General features: G+C 44.3%; 1 protein-coding gene across 1 annotated transcript; it reads right to left on the bottom strand.

Moving 5' to 3' along the window:
- Positions 1 to 705: 705 nt before the first annotated feature.
- Positions 706 to 16646, bottom strand: galnt12 (UDP-N-acetyl-alpha-D-galactosamine:polypeptide N-acetylgalactosaminyltransferase 12). Its single transcript, XM_048229936.1, has 10 exons — positions 15724 to 16646; positions 15009 to 15178; positions 14071 to 14260; positions 12570 to 12755; positions 12031 to 12148; positions 11074 to 11250; positions 7364 to 7495; positions 6673 to 6786; positions 5404 to 5559; positions 706 to 3740 (listed from the first exon to the last, which is right to left on the bottom strand). The coding sequence occupies exons 1-10, from the start codon at positions 16080 to 16082 to the stop codon at positions 3603 to 3605; spliced, it is 1740 nt and encodes a 579-aa protein (XP_048085893.1). The 5' UTR covers positions 16083 to 16646; the 3' UTR covers positions 706 to 3602.
- Between the last annotated feature and the right edge of the window lie 1467 nt (positions 16647 to 18113).

Below are 18113 nucleotides of genomic sequence, written 5' to 3'. Positions count from 1 at the left end.
CTTTCTTCTCTCTCTCTCTCCAGGGAAGAGAAGGATAAGGGAAGCGCAGAGCTCTGGATTTGTTCTTAAGAGACGGGGAGATGTGGTTTAGGTGTGAAGTCAAATCCAGATGCCACAGTGGCATTTGGTCTCTTGCATGCCTGCAGTAAGGGAGCCAAAGGTTAAATGTCAAATTTGAAAATCGATAAACTAGAGAGAATGGAAATTTGATGAATGGAAACAGTAGTAATCTTATCCTACAATCAATAAAGATGGATGGGTGAGTAGGAGAGATCGAAATGATGACAGGAATAGTCAGATAGTGATGCCATATAAGTAAGTAAGTATAGTAAGTATGTACTCTTTTGATCCCGTGAGGGAAATTTGGTCTCTGCATTTATCCCAATTCGTGAATTAGTGAAACATACACAGCACACAGTGAACACACAGTGAGGTGAAGCACACACTAACACAGACCAGTGAGCTGCCTGCTACAGCGGCGCTCAGGGAGCAGTGAGGGGTTAGGTGCCTTGCTCAAGGGCACTTCAGCCATGGATGTGGGCATGAGAAAGCAGTGCTCAACTACCTCCCCCGCCCACATTTTTCCTACTGGATCGGGGATCGAACCGGCAACCCTTCAGTTAAAAGCCCGAAGCCCTAACTAGTAGGTCACGGCTACCCCATCTGTCACCACGTCATATCTAAAATGAGACCAATTACCAGTAGTTCTTGAAATAATGTATTTATTTACCTTTATGTTAACTGTTGAAAACCGTTATTGCAACTTATGTACATTTAAAATACAGAGCTAGAAAAAACATGTACAGTAAATTTATGTAAGTGATTAAACAAAATATTACATTATTGCAAAAGTGCACAAAAAGGCTAAATCAATTCCTATGGTGTGTTAAGGGCACTTATGGAAGAACAGCAACATACTTCAGCAGAATTTCAGCATAGTGATTTTTCCTACACAGAAACATGAAACACATGTTTTTTTTTTACACTGCTGGACCTGAACATGGAGTTGTGATTGATCTACAAAATTCCCCAGCTGGTAGAAGAATTCAACACACCATAAACCAATGGAGAGGAGTGTAAATCTCCACTCTGCATAGAAGTGCATGTATACCTGGACTATGCTGATTGTAAAGTCGATATAGAGCATGCAACACGTCACTTGATCATAATAAATCAAAGGCTAGAAACATGTTTTCACATTACGACATCCAGCAAATTCATTACGGGTTGCATCTGCATCTCTGCGCAGACTTAAAAGTGCATATTCAACTGTTGGCAAAGAGCAATCCTTTTGCCAGTACAAGCAATACTGCATCCAGCTCTCATCAATCTCATCTTCGCTTTGCTAAGGGAAAATAACAACAGCAGAACAAATTGAGAAAACAAAAACCCCTTGCATAAACAAGCTTAATTGTATGTTTTCCACTTCCTATTTACTTCAGTTTTGCTTTGCTTTGTCTTTAGAGGACACCACTGATTTGTGTATCTTTAAGATTCTCCAAACAGATGCCCTTTTCCCTAGCCACTAATTAAGTCGTTAATCAAGACTCGTTTACACCAATTCGCTCGTTAACCCTCCAGTCTCAGACTCCAGCCTTTCCAGCTTGCCCTCAGATTCCCACAGTGCAATAGCAATGGTAGATGTATCTATGAACGGCGTCGGGTTCCTCCACATGGAAAATGGGCTGTTCTACTCGGGTCAGGCTCACAGCACTGTGGTTGTGTGCAGATAGGACTAGAAACATCTGTCCATTGTGGAGCCCTTTGGTCTCTAATTGGTGGTTGTCACAGCCTTTAAGACTCACAGTGTGTGGGGGATGTCTAGCTGTTAGACTCCTATACCCCCCTCCCCAACAACCTCTGTCAATAGCATATGTACTGTAACACACACACTGCATGCTACTCTACGTGAAAAAACTGAGGAGAGGGGAGGGGAAGGTGGTGTGTGTGTGTGTGGGAGGTGGGGTGGGGTGGGCGGCGATTCCTATGGAAAGCAGATGTGTGTGGAGTGATGGCATGTTATCACTGCATACATCCAGTCAGGCACTTGAGATGTCTTTCCTGTGAGCGGATCCCATTACGACTGCTCTAAGCTCCATGCTTCCTTCCTGTTTCCACTCCTAAATGCATAAATCCCAAATTAATCTCTTCATTCCTGTCTGTATACCTTCATTTCATGAAAATAAAAATAAAAAAACACTAACAAGACCTGTGCTCACCACAAAAGTAGTGATACATATTCTACAGTCATGAAGAAAACAGAAATAAAACAATAATTGATTGAGGATTGAAAATTAAGAACAAAAAAAAAAAAAAAGAGAAAAAGCACCAGCATCAACATTACATGAAACAGCACTGTGGCAGGTTCAGGAACCAGCCTGCGGTCAAGTCACTCAGGCTGCATGCTGAGATCTCTCCAGCTTTTTTGTAAGACCTACTCATGTCCTACCCAGTAGTTAGAGAAGGAGAGGTATCTGTAGCAGGGTAATAATGGAAAGGCTCTACAGACTCTGTGGAGGAATGGAGTTAGCACTTGTGAGTGAATAAATATACACCCAGCAATATGATACAGCATAGCTTCAGATGGACGTGGCCAAATGACAGCTAATGGTGAGAACATGGAGGATTCTAGATGTAAACAGGAGTCAAATGGAGGCACTGGCACCATCTAGAGGTATTTGTCTGGGAAGACAAGCTGACATCAGCTCCACTGACCGTCACTACTCGGCTTTTCTTCAGTGCACTGCCTGAAATACCCAGAACAGCCGTGCGACCTCCACCTGTGCTCCAGGAGAGACTAAAGCTAAAGATCTAACAATGCTGAACAGCAATCAGCAGGTCAAGGGAAAAGGCAGAGCCTGTGTTCAGAACATCTAATCATTCACAGAGTGTACAATATAGTAAATAACCATATGTTGGTTAGTCACTACGTACTGCACTAGTGAATGGGTGGACGTTCTTTGAACGCAAAGATGGAGCCTTCTACATGATGGAGTGTGGACGACAGACTCTTGAGCCTCTGCAGTAGTTGCAGCAGAGAATATTGACTTCCTGCTTTATGAAATATATTATATCCACATGAATAGGCTACTGTTTTAGCGATTGTTGCTCCTCCACGGAGAGACCTTTTCAAGAGGTATAAGGTGTAAATTATCCAGCCTATCACTGCCCATGTCATAGGGAAGATGACATGACACAAGTCACTGTACTGCGGTAAAAGACATTTGTTTAAAACGTACATAAATATATGTTGATTCTTATGTCATAAAAAGTGTCATTAAAAAAAATCACAATGATAAATTACCACAAAATAACAATCTTCTGCAGTCTGAAACTCTCAAAAATTGATAACTGTTTAACTTATTTTTGAAGCTGTATCCTTTGTGTGAATGTTGCTACCTATGGCAGGTGTTACTGCTAAGCTGTGTCTAGTGTCCCTGAACCACTCAGGGACTGAGATCCAGAACATACAGCCCTAAAGGTAAGAGAGGGCTCATGTGTTCCTCTTCGTCCTCAGCCTCAATGCCCTGGATGGTGTGGATCTTGAGTGGTTCGGTCCAGCCTGAGATGGACTCCACTCCGGCCTGGTCCACTTCACACCTCTACGACCGCTCCTCGAAGAACCACTTCTGGTGGGGCACGTTGGAGCAGGGTCTGAGGGCGGGCCCTGGGCCGCCGTTATCGATCTTGGCCACAGCCTGGACACACTTCTGAGACTGCACGTGGTACAGGCTTCCGTCCTGCCATTGAGAAAACACACATCACGCACTAGCCACATGACTGCACCCAGTAGGCACCCGCCAGTGGGGGTCGATTGAGGCATTGCACAACGGCCAGTCATAAATAAACCCAGAGCTTCCCCATATTTGAAATGCTAATGTTAAGCCGTTTGTGAATGATCCTAAACCTCTATACATAGGCCTACACACCCATTTACATTTAGATGGAATGGTCCAGCGATGGATATTAAAGTGAATGTGAGTGTCGATACCAGTATTTACGCAACTTCCCCCCCATAGACCTTTATGCGCTCTCTGGCTGTGAGGCTCATGTTTGTCAATAGTCTGCATGAGTCCTTGGGGTTATGTTTATTGACTTGAGACTTGTGCGGCCTGTCCATCCCAAAATGACAAGCCTTTGTTCTCTGTGTAAGTCTGTGTGTCTGTCTATGTAACAGTGTCCGTGTGTGTGTGTGTGTGTGTGTGTGTGTGTGTGTGTGTGTGTGTATGGAGTAAATACCCACTGGAGTTGGCTTTTGGAGAGATTTAGACAAAGAGGTAAATAAAAGATAGAAGAGGAGAAAGGGAAGAAAAAGCAAAGCAAGAGAAGTTAACCAAGAAGGAGCAGACAATAGAGTAGGAGGGTGTGTGTGTGTGTGTGTGTGTGTGTGTGTGTGTGTGTGGGGGGGGGCGAGAGCTTAGAGGGCCTTCCACCATCTCACCACTGCGCAGTCGAGAGGTTCAGTCGACCTGAGCTTGAACACCTTGCCGTGCCAAGCTGTGGCAGCCTGGGCCATGACAGCTCACCAAGTGCTTCAGGGAAGGATAAGGTTTAAGATGGAGGGAGCAAAGTATGAAGAAAAAGACAAAAAAAATAACCAGACAACTGCCAGGGCACTTTTTTTTCTCATTCTGTTCTAATAGGGAATTTCCAGAGAGCTCAAACTTCTCCATTTCAGGCACTCCTCTTCTGTTCTCTCTCTCTCTCCCTCCCTCCCCCTCTCTACTTTCTGTGTCACTAGTTTGTGCCTCTTCATTTCTCCCCTTTGCACTGGACGTTTCCACACTCCCCTCCCGTCTGTAACAGCTTCTGATCCCTCTCTCTCTAGCTGGTTAGTAATGTCATTTGTTCTGAGTGAAAAACTCTGCCGCATGAATAAATCTGTCTCTCCTCACTGTGCCACTGGTCTCTTCTCAGAGTCTGTATGTCTATGTTTCTGTCTGTCTGTTTCTGTCTGTCTGTCTATGTTTCTGTCTGTCTGTCTGTCTGTCTATGTTTCTGTCTGTCTGTCTGTCTGTCTATGTTTCTATGTTTCTGTCTGTCTGTCTGTCTATTTTCTGTCTGTCTGTCTGTCTGTCTGTCTATGTTTCTGTCTGTCTGTCTATGTGTCTGTCTGTCTGTCTATGTGTCTGTCTGTCTATGTTTCTGTCTGTCTATGTTTCTGTCTGTCTATGTTTCTGTCTGTCTATGTTTCTGTCTGTCTGTCTGTCTGCATTCTTCCAGGCCCTCTCTTCTTCCTACTTGACACCTTTTCTCACACTCTTTTGTCTTCATACTTCACATATCTTTTTGTCTGTTCCCCTCCCCTGCTTTTGTTCTGTGTCTGTGTCTGTGTGTGTGTGTGTGTGTGTGTGTGTGTGTGTGTGTGTGTGTGTGTGTGTGTGTGTGTGTGTGTGTTCTCACCTCTCTGAACACAAATTGCTGCTCCTGTGGAACGGGTTGCCGGGGTTTCCTGCACAGGTGCACCGTCAGGAAGGTGGAGACAGAATCAGCCACAGCGCACCCTGCTGGTTCCCGTGTGTTATAGCGGATTTCATGGTCCGTCGAGTACTCGAAGAACTAAACACACACACACACACACACACACAAAATAAAATATCATGGAATGGTATAATCCTCCTATGTGACATATCTCTTAGTTTAGCACGTCTCAGAGAAAAGCTACATGTAAATTGGGTAAAAACATCACATTACAGTTTCAGCAATAGGCCTGTTGGGACCATCAACGCACATAGAACTGTTTTACATGCAAATAGCCCAATTACATTATAGGACAACATCCACAACGGGCATTCTCCAATGGCCGCTGCTGTGGCTACCACTCCTCCCTCCGTCTGTTAGCTGGTGGGAACACAAAGCCGGCAAGTTACAATCGACAACGGCCACTCCCTTGACAGGCTCAATGCCATTTTAATAGCATGGGCAGTGATTAATGGCCCAGATTAGGATTATCTGTACGGGTAAGTGTGTGTGGATAGGGCAGGGTGGCTCGGTTTTGTTGGAGGTGGCACCAAGCATCGGGTCAGGGAATGGTGAGGTGAGTCAGAATCAGAGTGCGGACACAGGTCAGGTCAGGGCAGCGAGGCGAGGGAACGCAGAAAGGCCCAGAATACCAGAGGGCAAGCGAAGGGCTCCTTATATGGAATGCTCCAGGGCTCACGGTATTGACCACGAGCCACTGGAGGGAAAAGCGATGATGTATTGTTTTCAACGTAAACAATAAACAACCCTGCTCTCATGTGGGGGCAGGGCTTGCTTGCCAACAGAGTATATATTTACACACAGCCAAGGGAAACAACGCATGAATGTGAATGGTGTGCTGATTTACAGTTGCATGCTGGTTTCAGCATGTCATATGTTAGTAAACGACACCCATAATAACAGATAGCTTACAAGACAGAGGATCAAGTGAAACTAATACCAGAAGTCTGCAGTCCAAATAATACTTCCTTTCAACTAGTCAAGCCTTTTAAGAGCAGTGGAACAACACATTTGAAAAAGGACAACTAGGTCGTCTTAATATTAAATATAGCACAAATGACAGCCTTTCTTCCTACTTGTTTCAAGAGAGTGATGAAGCGGATTACTAATTCCTTTCATGCCCACAGTCAAAAGCGTATCCTGGCCTCAGGTAGCAGGTGTTTAGGTCTGGATGAGGTGTCTGAGGCCTACCTGGTTTTGGCCCATGCCATGGCAAGGGTAGAGGATGATGCGGTGGCCCACCACGTTGTGATCATCAGGTGGGTTGTAATCAAAGCAGTAGTTGGCCATGCCTTGATTCTTCAGCTAGAGACCAAACAAAGACCTTGGTTAAAGGAGAATTCCGGTGTGATATTGACCTAAAGTGTATTGAAACATGATACAGAGTGTGAACGTATGTCTCATAGCCCATCTCGGCTTGTCCCCTGCACTCCAAAATCTGGCGCTAGTTAGCCGATGCTACCAACAGCTTTTTCAATAGTGGTGCTTCGGCATCACGGGACAAGCCGAGATGGGCTATGAGACATACGTTCACACTCGGTATCATGTTTCAATACACTTTAGGTCAATATCACACCGGAATTCTCCTTTAATGTCGCTATAATCCTGTTATAGTTTTAATATAATCTCAGCAGGAATCTTTCATTTACAGTTTAAAGATAAGATTATCTTCTTATACCTATATAGGTAGGTATACCTTATACCTTCTACTTGGGTACAGTCCGATGACTTAAACTGACAGCTTACAGTGTGTTCAAGGCAAAGAGATGATTGCGCCAAAGAACAAAGCCTTATTGAGGGGAATTTTCCCAATGCAGTGGTTTAGTGTAGTATAAAGTTGACATCAACATAATTTAACATGACCACTGTCCATATGTCTCACCATTCCGAAAAATCCTTCTCGATCCTCCGGAACATGAATGTCCGGGTAGATGTTCTCCAGGAACCACCTGAAGTCCTTGCATCCCAGCTGCTCCCGCAGTTTCCTTCTGTCCGTCACGTCGCCGTATGCCTCCTGGACACAAAGACACAACCGACCAATGATGTGACAGCATAACACTACAGTACACTCACTGATGAAGGACACGCTGGGTTCACTTCCACCAAAGACCTTGTCAGAGCCAATGTGAGAATGAGAGAGAGAGAGAGAGAAAGATAGAGAGAGAGAGTGTCTGTGTGTGAGAGAAAGAGGGAGAAAGAAAGAGAGAGAGAGAAAATGAGGCAATAAACTGCCAAACTCATTAGGAGGGTAATTGTGTTAAGCGATATTGCAGCTGCCATGCCAATTCACTGCGTGTCTGAGAGGACAATAAGAATGATATGCTAATCTAATGATGGATGAATATGCTGGCGTTATTTAGCCGTGAGCCTAGCAGATGAGCACGTCCGTCCACAAAGCCAGCACCGGTCAGTCAGTCCCCTAGACAAAAGAACATACTGAAGAGATGGATCTGTTTAAACATTAGGCGGTCAGACATTGTCCCTTGACTCTGCCATTTCAGCAAAAGGTCTATTTTCTGATGATATGATTTGTTTTACACATGTTCTATCCCCCCAACCCCACCCTAAAGTTTAGACGCCATGGATGGCCTTGGTCCCAGAGGTGCTCACTACCTCGTAAAAATGACCTCCTGTTTCGACAGGCGTCCATACCACAAAACGACGTCACCACAGCTCTGCTACTGCGTGGAGAGTTATTTCCGCTATCTTAGGGGCCTAGTGTTGTTTACGTAAACACTGCAAAGAGGTAAACTGCAGCTGCCCCGGCCTATAAAATGACCCCCACCTTCCACTAGACCCAGTTGCTTTCTACTCCTGGTAGCTTTACCATTACTCACACACAAATACACAGACATTTGGGGAGAGGACACACACACACACACACACACACACACACACACACAGGTTGATATGTGTGTCAGGAAAGGTTTAGAGATCTCTGATTGGCTATAAGCAAGACAGAGGGTGGTGGTGGGTGGTGTGGGGGGTTGTTGGTCGTTACCGATGAGCTATAGGCCCACAAAGGGCTGCTGCAGATGGGGCTGTCTGCGTCCAACATCTGCTCAGAACAGCACCCAAACGGGCCAGCCCTGGCTGGAAGATGGATGTGGTGGAGCTTGTAAACTGCGCTCTAATTGGCCGATCAGATGTTTTGTTGGAGGGTAGGGGGGTTGAGAGCCCTAGACGCTAGTGTCTGGTTTGAAATTGATCCATCACAGAGGGAAAGGTGGAGGTCACTAGGTGAGGCAGAAAAGCACCACTAGGGTCTTGTTTCGAGGAGCTGTGCAATGGAGCTATTAATAGCATTAGCCTGCACACGCTCACATGTCTATTGTCACATGTCACATGTCGGCTCTATTGCAATTCCCAATTTAAATGAAAAAAATCATCATTCTCTAGAACAGTGTTTCCCAAACTTTTTTTCAGGGGACCCACTTTTTAAAAATTACAGACCATCGCGACCCATTTCACTTCAGTTCAGTTAATGTTCGTGCTGATTCATGTCCCTTGCATTTTGCAACTGCGAGGTCCATAGCAGGCGCCTCACAGTTTTGCGAGTGAGATGCACGCTGTCCCCTCTGCAACACGTTCGCCCCCATTTTCAGAGCTATTCTAGGGCCTTGACTGTGGTAAACAAACTATATCCTAATAGAAAACTGATAGCTTTCCTGGTTAAATGGTATAAGCTAGGCCTATTACACAACATAAATTGTGCTGGCGACCCAAATAAAATCCCCTGCGACCCACCCGTGGGTCACGACCCAGTCTTTGGGAACCAATGCACTAGAAGACACACACACATACAATCCCTTAGCCAAAGATATATGCTCCAATTTGATTCCACAAGTTTTGTGAGTATGAGCATAGACACACACACATATACAACCCCTTAGCCAAAGATATATGCTCCAATTTGCACACACACACACACACACACACTCTGAGAGAGCTGCATACTGTGAGAGGTCCTATGGCGTCCACATAAAGCAGAGGGCAGTTCAGTCGAGGGCCTACAGGTGTGCCAGAGGAGCTCTCCAGACAACCTAAATAATACATCACAGCTCAGGGGAGATCTTCTCACAAAGACGCCCGCTCACAGGAGGACAAAAATGAGGAGGAAGAAGAGGAGGCTGGAGGCCCATCTGAGTACACCACCATCGCTGCCGTTGACACACACTCACACTCAGAGGCGCCTGCCACTGGTGGCAAACTCAGGAGAGGGGAGAGTGAGTAAGACTGAGTGAGCAGAGATGAGTGTGTGTGTTTTTGTGTGTGTGTGTGTGTGTGTGTGTGTGTGTGTGTGTGTGTGTGAATGAGCAAGCAGAAGAGAGAGCGGGTAAGGGAAGGAGGGAGAGATAGATTTTTAAAAATGTCTTTTCATTTTTTTTTCTTGATACAATTCATTGTATTGTATTATATTACATACATATAATTTCACTTTGCCAATATTTTACAGTCATGCTCATTAAATTTGAATTTGAAGAAAGAAAGAAAGAAAGAAAGAAAGAAAGAAAGAAAGAAAGAAAGAAAGAGATTTTGTTTTGTCCAGCTCCATCATGTGGGTCTGAGGTGAAGAGGTGTGGTGGAACAGCGGGTGCTAGATAACACATGGACACTCCCTAGAGATGGCACATCTCACTAACACATGGACACTCCCTAGAGATGGCACATCTCACTAACACATGGACACTCCCTAGAGATGGCACATCTCACTACCACATGGACTCTCCCTAGAGATGGCACATCTCACTAACACATGGACACTCCCTAGAGATGGCGCATCTCACTAACACATGGACACTCCCTAGAGATGGCACATCTCACTCACACATTCCCTCCCCTCTCACACACTCTCTTGTGCTTTTTTAGCTTTAAGTTCAACTCCAACTCTCTTTGATTCTTTCTGTCTTTGTCTCTGTTGTTTTTTCCTCAGCAACCTCTTTTCCCTCTATCTATCTATCCCCTCTCCATCTACTCATCTCTCTCTTTTGCTCTCTCCTTTCTCTTCACTACTCTCTCCTCTCTCTCTCTTTTGCTATCTCTCCTCTCTTTCTCTCCCTCTCCCCCTCTCCCTGGTAATCTTACACTACTTGCAGTGTCACCTTGAGTGCTCTCACCCTGCACATCAACCAGAGAGTGTCACTCAATCAGAGGAGGCTTTACAGTGCACTGACACCAAGGCTTACCTCTCTGTGTGAAAGACAGAGAGAGTGAGAGAGTGTGTGTGTGTGTGTGTGTGTGTGTGTGTGTGTGTGTGTGCTGTGTGCTGTGTGCTGTGTGCTGGGAGAGAAAGACGATATGCTGTGTTGTCGTGTTTGTCCAGCGGGGGGTGAGGGAACACATGTAGACGGCAAAGAAATAAAGCTCGAGCCTGAAAAAAACAAAAACCACAAACAACAAAGGAGAGACAGGAAAACACACACAGCAACAGCACTATTGTTGCCTGACAGTGTAGGATTACCTTGTTGCAAGCCTGGTAAGCCAGGCGCAATATCTGGGCTTATGCTCCTGGTACGAATGCGTGTGTGTCTATATTAGTATGTGTGTGTGTGTGTGTCTGTGTGTGTCTCTGTGTGTGTCTCTTTGTCTTACCAGGCGAGCGTGGGGGTTCCTGTGGTAGTACAGGTCCTTGTAGGAGTCCATCCAGACCTCAGCGGCCCGCACACTGTTGGCCAGGGCCTTGCTGCGCGAGTAGGGGGCCTTTTTGGGGAAGACGTGGCCCACGTGAGAGCAGGGGTGGATCTCCAGCGAGCCTCCACACTGCCAGATCTGCCAGGGGACAGGCCGGGGAAACACACACACACACATATATATGACCATGAGGAGAGCGTTAGCCACGCAAACTGATCTAATCAAGGGCAGAGACAATGCGGGGGCCTGTGCTGCACCCCCGTGGGAAAGGAAGCAATGGCGCGTGCCAATAACAGCGGCGTGTCCTTATAATGAAAATATGTTTGGATGTTTCAGGAAAGACCTTTCTGGCAATTCCTCGGAAATGGAAAAGTGTGTGTGTATGCGTGTGTCTATGTCTTGTTTATCCCAGTTGGTGGGTGTTTTTTCTTAAAGTTAATTAAAATGGTTCCATTCCTGAGCTTCGGTCGAAATTCCGTCATGCGTCATGTTAACCACTTACTGACCTCGTCACGCTGTGTGAACTGGTCATATGTCACATAGAGTTGGCAAACCCATATCTCCAGAAAGGGAGAGAGTGAAAGAAAGAGTGACAGAAAGAAAGCAAGAAAGAAAGAAAGAAAGAAAGAAAGAAAGAAAGAAAGAAAGAGAGAGAGGGGATAGAGAGATGAGAGGGAGAGAAAGAAAGAAAAAGAAAGAAAGAAAGAAAGAAAGAAAGAAAGAGAGAGATAGAGAGGGGATAGAGAGGGAGGAGAGAAAGAAAGAAAGAAAGAAAGAAAGAAAGAAAGAAAGAAAGAAAGAAAGAAAGAAAGAAAGAGAGAAAGAAAGAGATAGAACGACCACACTGAGATTCCATCGGTGAAGGCGTGTGTGTGCAGGCAACCTGAGAGGTGTGTAGGCCGTAGAACTCGAACTCACCCTGAAGGAGAACTCCAGGTTCTCTCCACCCCACACCTCCATGCCGGTGTCATATGTACCCAGGTAGTGGAAGTAGCTCTTACTGACTGCAAACAGACCTCCAGCCATAGTAGGAGACCTAAGGAGGACACAGGAGAGTATGGTAGAGAAATAGAACAACTACACAGAGATTCATATACAAGACAGTGCTACATGATTGACAAAGCATGTGTGTGGGAGTGTGTGTGTGCATAGATTGGCACTCTATTCCTGCTACATTTCAAGGACACTTTGGCTGCTGATTGCATTGAAATGGAGTGTGGCGTATTGCACTTGTGACCTTAGGAGTTTTGGTGTACATGTAATAATGAGTGTGTGTGTATGTGTGTGAGCGCTCATGTTTGTGTTCAGATCCAGTGTAATTCTTCATAAATATGCATAAGCATATGTGTATTTGCATATGTATGCCCAGCTAATGTCTATGGAAGATTAAGTACATGTGTGGTGTATATGGATGTCATTGAGCCTGGCGTGTGTGTGTGTGTGTGTGTGTCACACACCTGATGACATCTGTCGGGGAGCTGCGTCGTTTCTGCTCATATTCCGGCACTGGGTGCCAGGTGAACACCAGCCGCCAATCAAACCCGCCGATCTGAGGCTCGCCAGGGTTGCCTAGATACTGGAAGGTGTTCCAGTCAATAACGTCGATGACCGGACACACGACTGCCGTAGGCTCCACCGTGATCCTATCAAGACAGGGAGGAGGGATACTGACTCACTCAGTAGAGAGATGAAGCTGAAGCACTATTTTATAGCTACGTATACAGGCAGTATTACATTTCCCACTTGCACAGAACATGAACAAACAAAAGATGTTGTTAAACAGCTACTGATAGTGACGAATAAAATATCATACAACTAAGAACAAAATAAAAACAAAGGAGCTTAAAGGAGAATTCCGGTGTGATATTGACCTAAAGTGTATTGAAACATGATCCGAGGTGTGAACGTATGTCTCATAGCCCATCTCGGCTTGTCCCCTGCACTCCAAAATCTGGCGCTAGTTAGCCGATGCTACCAACAGCTTTTTCAATAGTGGTGCCAGGCGTCCCATCGGGCTAGCCATGCAAATAAATCACTGTTTTACACCCATTTACGGGCTCAATGTATCTCCACACTTCATTGGTAGACTTCGAGGGCCCTGACATTTAAAGCGAGACATTGAGAACTTTGAAAAGCACTGGTAGTTTACTTACAAGACGAAATAACAAAAATAATTCCAGTTTCTTCCAGTAGCAGCAACTGGAATCCATGCATTTCCACTGAATTATTTTTGGAATCTGATCCCTTATCATACCTGTTCATTCTTACTTTCGTTGCTCTAAATTTATCGGTGACTAAATTCAAGATGGCTGCAAACGCTAAACTTACGTGGAAGATACTGTCTGTATAAATCGCCTTTGTAAGTAAACTACCAGTGCTTTTTCAAAGTTCTCAATGTCTCGTTTTAAATGTCAGGGCCCTCGGAAGTCTACCAATGAAGTGTGGAGATACATTGAGCCTCGTAAATGGGTGTAAAACAGTGATTTATTTGCATGGCTAGTCTTCGATGCCGGGCACCACTATTGAAAAAAGCTGTTGGTAGCATCGGGCTAACTAGCAGATTTTGGAGTGCAGGGGACAAGCCGAGATGGGCTATGAGACATACGTTCACACTCGGTATCATGTTTCAATACACTTTAGGTCAATATCCCACTGGAATTCTCCTTTAATAAGATGGTAAGTGAACCACTGTTTGACTAAAAAGACTGATAGAATGACTGAATAACAATGACTGTACAGAGGGCAGTCATTCTATCAGTCTTGAGCTACATGTTCAGACCAAGCTTAAACAAACACTCTCAAGATAGTTATGAACTCTCCCACAAGCATTCTTGACTAGTGGCCAATATCGCAACGCCCTGTCTACACAGTAACATAAAAGCACACACCATGGCAAACAACAGGTGGTTGCTGAGATGAGGGGTCTAGAATGTTCTATGAGTTTTTTGTGTCTCTTACCTGTGCAAGAGGGGCTCCAGCCAGCCATCATGGCACTCGCAGTGGCAGTCCAGGAAGGTGAGCACGTCGCCCGTCGCGATGGAGGCCCCCAGGAGCCGAGCGCGGACCAGGCCCTCGCGCTTGCGGGCGCGGACCAGCCGCACCTTACGCAGGTCTGACAAGTACTGCTCCAGGGGCTCCTTCAAATGTTCTGTAGCAACAGCAATACACACACATACACACACACACAATTATGCACTGGATAAGTACTGGAGTTTTAAAACAGACAAACTCAACACTTCCAGGTTGTGGAAAATCTTTTGACCACATTGTACTCAGTCATCACATACCATCTGCAGTTCCAGCAGTGCCGCTCTTCCACCACAGAGTGGTGCTAACAGGCGCTGCATCTCTGTTTACAAGTCTTTCATTCTCTCATTCATTCCCATGAACCCACTCAGGAGGGAGCAGTCAGTGGCATACTGCCATGTTTGATAGCTTTCAGAAAACCTCCATCCCTCATGACCCCAGAAGGTCACTAGGACAGTAATGGGCAGCACCCAGTGCCAGGTTGGCCAGCGAGCCCATATCTCACGGTCCGTTTACTCCACTGAAACACCGCCTGCTCTATTTGACCTCAGACTCATACAGCAATGCCAGTCTGGCACTAAAATGCTATGCAATGCTGCAGCAGTTCTTTGGCATGCTGATGATCTCCAGGATCCACGCGTCTGTCCACATGAGCCACATCTCAGCATTCAACTGTCCTTTCTGACCATTCACTCAAAATGTTCACCTTACATGCATGAGGGAATGCATGTACTGTATGTATACATGTTTATCAGTACATGTGGCATCTGAGAACTGAGCCTCAAGCATCCAGTTCCATTTGAACCCAACCCCATCACTAACCCTAACCCTAAAATCTGCCCCATACCAGAGTGACCTCTGGACCATACCTCGGTCACTGTAGTCGTCCACCAAGATGACCTCTTGCAGAAGCAGGTCAGGTGAGGTCTCCAGCACGCTGTGCACAGTGCGCAGCAGAGTGGACCACGCCTCATTGTAGAAGGCGATCACCACCGACGTCGAGGGCAAGGAGCGGTAGTCATACTTCAGGTCCTTACAGCTGGTATGGGGAAGAGATGGAGTTGAGTGTGAACAAGAGATGAAAAACCAGTCCTACTTAAATACCCTGCATTTTGTGTTGGTTACGGTCACCATAGGAATGCAATGGCTTGCATCTTCTACTCTGATGTTGATAATGCACCACACATTTTCAGTTGACTGATACTCAGTCTGGATGATCTTTGTGATATGCACACTGGTATTCACTATATCCTATTAATTCAGTTACCAATATAGTGTAGATAAACTAAAATGTAAATAAATACAATTTTGTATACTGTTTTGGACATGTTTATTCGATCATAAAACTGTAGCCTACTGTGATTGAGTGATGCGACACCAACTAAATAGGCCAACTTTGACTTTCAAATTAAGATATCATTAAAAACTTTTTGGACAGATATAGGCCTACATAACCAAATCGATAGCGCTATACGGTGCATTTCACTTCATCAACAAATGAAGCCGCTTAACTGTTCCCGTTAAATTTAAGATAGACTATATTGAAATGGTTGTCTCGAGTGCAGTTGGCTATATAGGACTTACAGTGGATTCCATCTCTCGGGCAGTCTTCGATGGAGGGATATTTTGTCGCTCACGTAGGTATTAATCTGATGTTTGCTGATACTCTCTTCTTCTTTCTTCTTCTCTTCTCCAGTCAAGTCTAACTTTACAGCTCGTCCCATCTCACCCAGTACACTCATATCCAATGGTGGTTTCTCGTAAACTGGGCTCTTTAACTTTTCGTATTCCGTGTCTTCTTGTCCATTGGTAGACACCCCACGTCGACTTGCCACCCCGACATCGTTTCCGTTGCGTTTCAGAAATACGAAATATCCAACTACAGAGACACAAAGGATGCCAACAATAACTTTTGACCGATTTCTTCGCCCGCAAAGTGCCATGGTCTGATGGGTATCAAGATCCTGAGTTAATGTTGCCTCTTAATTCAAGGTGTTGGTCCTTGATTGTCGTCGACACGTTTGCATTGCAAAACAGATTATTAGAAAACGGAGCCACAACCAACCATGTCGTTGATTAGGCTACAGTTTGCCACTTTAGATCATATTGAACACTTGTTGAACGCATTACTAGGTAGAGTTACAATGTATCTAGACAATAGAAACACCGGATACATTCGTGATTTATGAGCAGGAATTCTATGAGAAACTAAAGAATAAAATTGTTTGAAGTTTCTGAATCGAACCCCTTCTTCGATGAATCCTAGTGAAAAGTTTAAAAATGATAGGTATGACTGTCAATAAGCAGAATTTCTCCGATTAAGTTAGCAAATTGGCTAACTACAGTAGCACTTGGAGGAAAAATCCAGGTCAGATCACCAAGTCTCTTCAGGGTTACACGGTGACAGTGCTAATCCTAATCCAGTTAGCGTTCGCCCACTGTTCCACCGTCTCTCTTCTCGCCACGGTAAAAACATGTCAAGTCAGTGAAAGTGTCCACCACTGTTACATTCAAAGTCATTTGTGTGTGTGTGTTTCACTGTTCAGGATATCCAGGAAGTTGGTAAAGGGGGAGGAGGCTGTGCACCAAGGCTGTAGGCTAACTTTAAACTATTTGCAATTATTTGGAAAATTTGAGAAAGTTGTCCTTCATTACCTAAGCAAAAAATATATGATTTTATCCTCAAACCTAGCTATTTTAGATCATCAATGACACAACTGCATTGACAATGAATGTCTTCATTGTTAATTTTCACTTCACTTTTTGTATTTGTATTGCTGTAGGCCTACTCATTACATAAAACTTCCGGGGTTTTACACAAAATTAACGCGTTTGTAAACCCCATGATTATAGTTGCATTAACCTCCACCCACCCACCTACATTTCAGCATTCAAAATAAAAGGTAGGCAATGAACTCAATTAAGTCGCCAAGCCCTGGATATAAAGTATAGACAACTCAAAACTCACAGCACTTATGTAGGCTATTAATTCCTGAGATGTGAAAAGTATCTGATATTGATTCAGAACTTGTATTACATTTTCTAGAACTGTGAAATGTCAACAATCAGGCTAAAGAAAAAGCACCTGGTGAATTTACAGGTATAATCTTCGTGATCCCATAGATGTCACGTTTCATTGGACTACAGCATCTTGAAAACAAAATCTAGGTCTTCTTAAAATAATTAATTTAACAGCCTGACATCCTCCACCAAGAATGACCATTCCACATTTAAATTTGGCATCAGGGGAGAGATTATTTTGCTTAATTTAGATCATTAAATAACAATCTAGGCCAAGACTATTCAAATCACCTCTACACAATGGCAAAGTAGCCTATCACCTCAACCCAATACTATCTCCTGGTTCTCAACTTCATAACTTTGCACAAACCTATACTATCAACTTATGTATTTATTATTACTTTAATGTTCATCAAATGCCTCAAAGGGACAGGGATAATAATTGTGTTCACTGATTAATGAAACTGAAGAACAACATGAAACCTGAAGCAAAATTCATGTTATTCCAATTAAACATATTAATATTTCATCTATGTCTGGGGTGAGAAGGTAATTTGAGTGCCTCACAGCTTGATTAAGTAATGTTACTCTTGTAAAATGTACAGAGAGACAAGGCAACTAGAGTGTAATAATCTATGCTACACTGCCCACAATATTGAGCAGTCTCACCACAGGCTGTAATTTGTGTTGCAATGCACTGCAGGAAACCAGAAGGCAATATGAGCAGGAAGTGCAAATTTACTCTGATGTTTAGATAATTTGGCAACTGAAAGATCTTTGCCAAGATCTTCGCCATATACACAAATTTGTTGATAAAAAAAACATTTGTAAATGCAGGTATCACATAGGCTATGACACAAGTTTCGAAGGATTCAAACAAGCCCCCAATGTCAGTGTACTGACTTGACAAAGTTGTAATATTTATTCAGGAATCCGAAGAACATCCTTAATGT

The sequence above is a fragment of the Alosa alosa genome, chromosome 20 (assembly GCF_017589495.1).
Source record: "Alosa alosa isolate M-15738 ecotype Scorff River chromosome 20, AALO_Geno_1.1, whole genome shotgun sequence".
Lineage (NCBI taxonomy): Eukaryota > Metazoa > Chordata > Actinopteri > Clupeiformes > Clupeidae > Alosa > Alosa alosa.
Note: the sequence above shows the minus strand (reverse complement) of the source record. Positions and strands in the feature narration are given on the sequence as shown.

What these genes read in the sequence shown, in the direction of transcription:
- galnt12 (XM_048229936.1), bottom strand. Translation starts at nt 16,082, where the DNA reads ATGGCACTTTGCGGGCGAAGAAATCGGTCAAAAGTTATTGTTGGCATC. An exon ending in CTGGAGCCCCTCTTGCACAG is followed by an intron (nt 12,756 to 14,070) that starts GTAAGAGACACA and finishes CTGTCTTGATAG; the next exon opens with GATCACGGTGGAGCCTACGG. An exon ending in GGAACCCCCACGCTCGCCTG is followed by an intron (nt 7,496 to 11,073) that starts GTAAGACAAAGA and finishes CTTTGTGTCCAG; the next exon opens with GAGGCATACGGCGACGTGAC.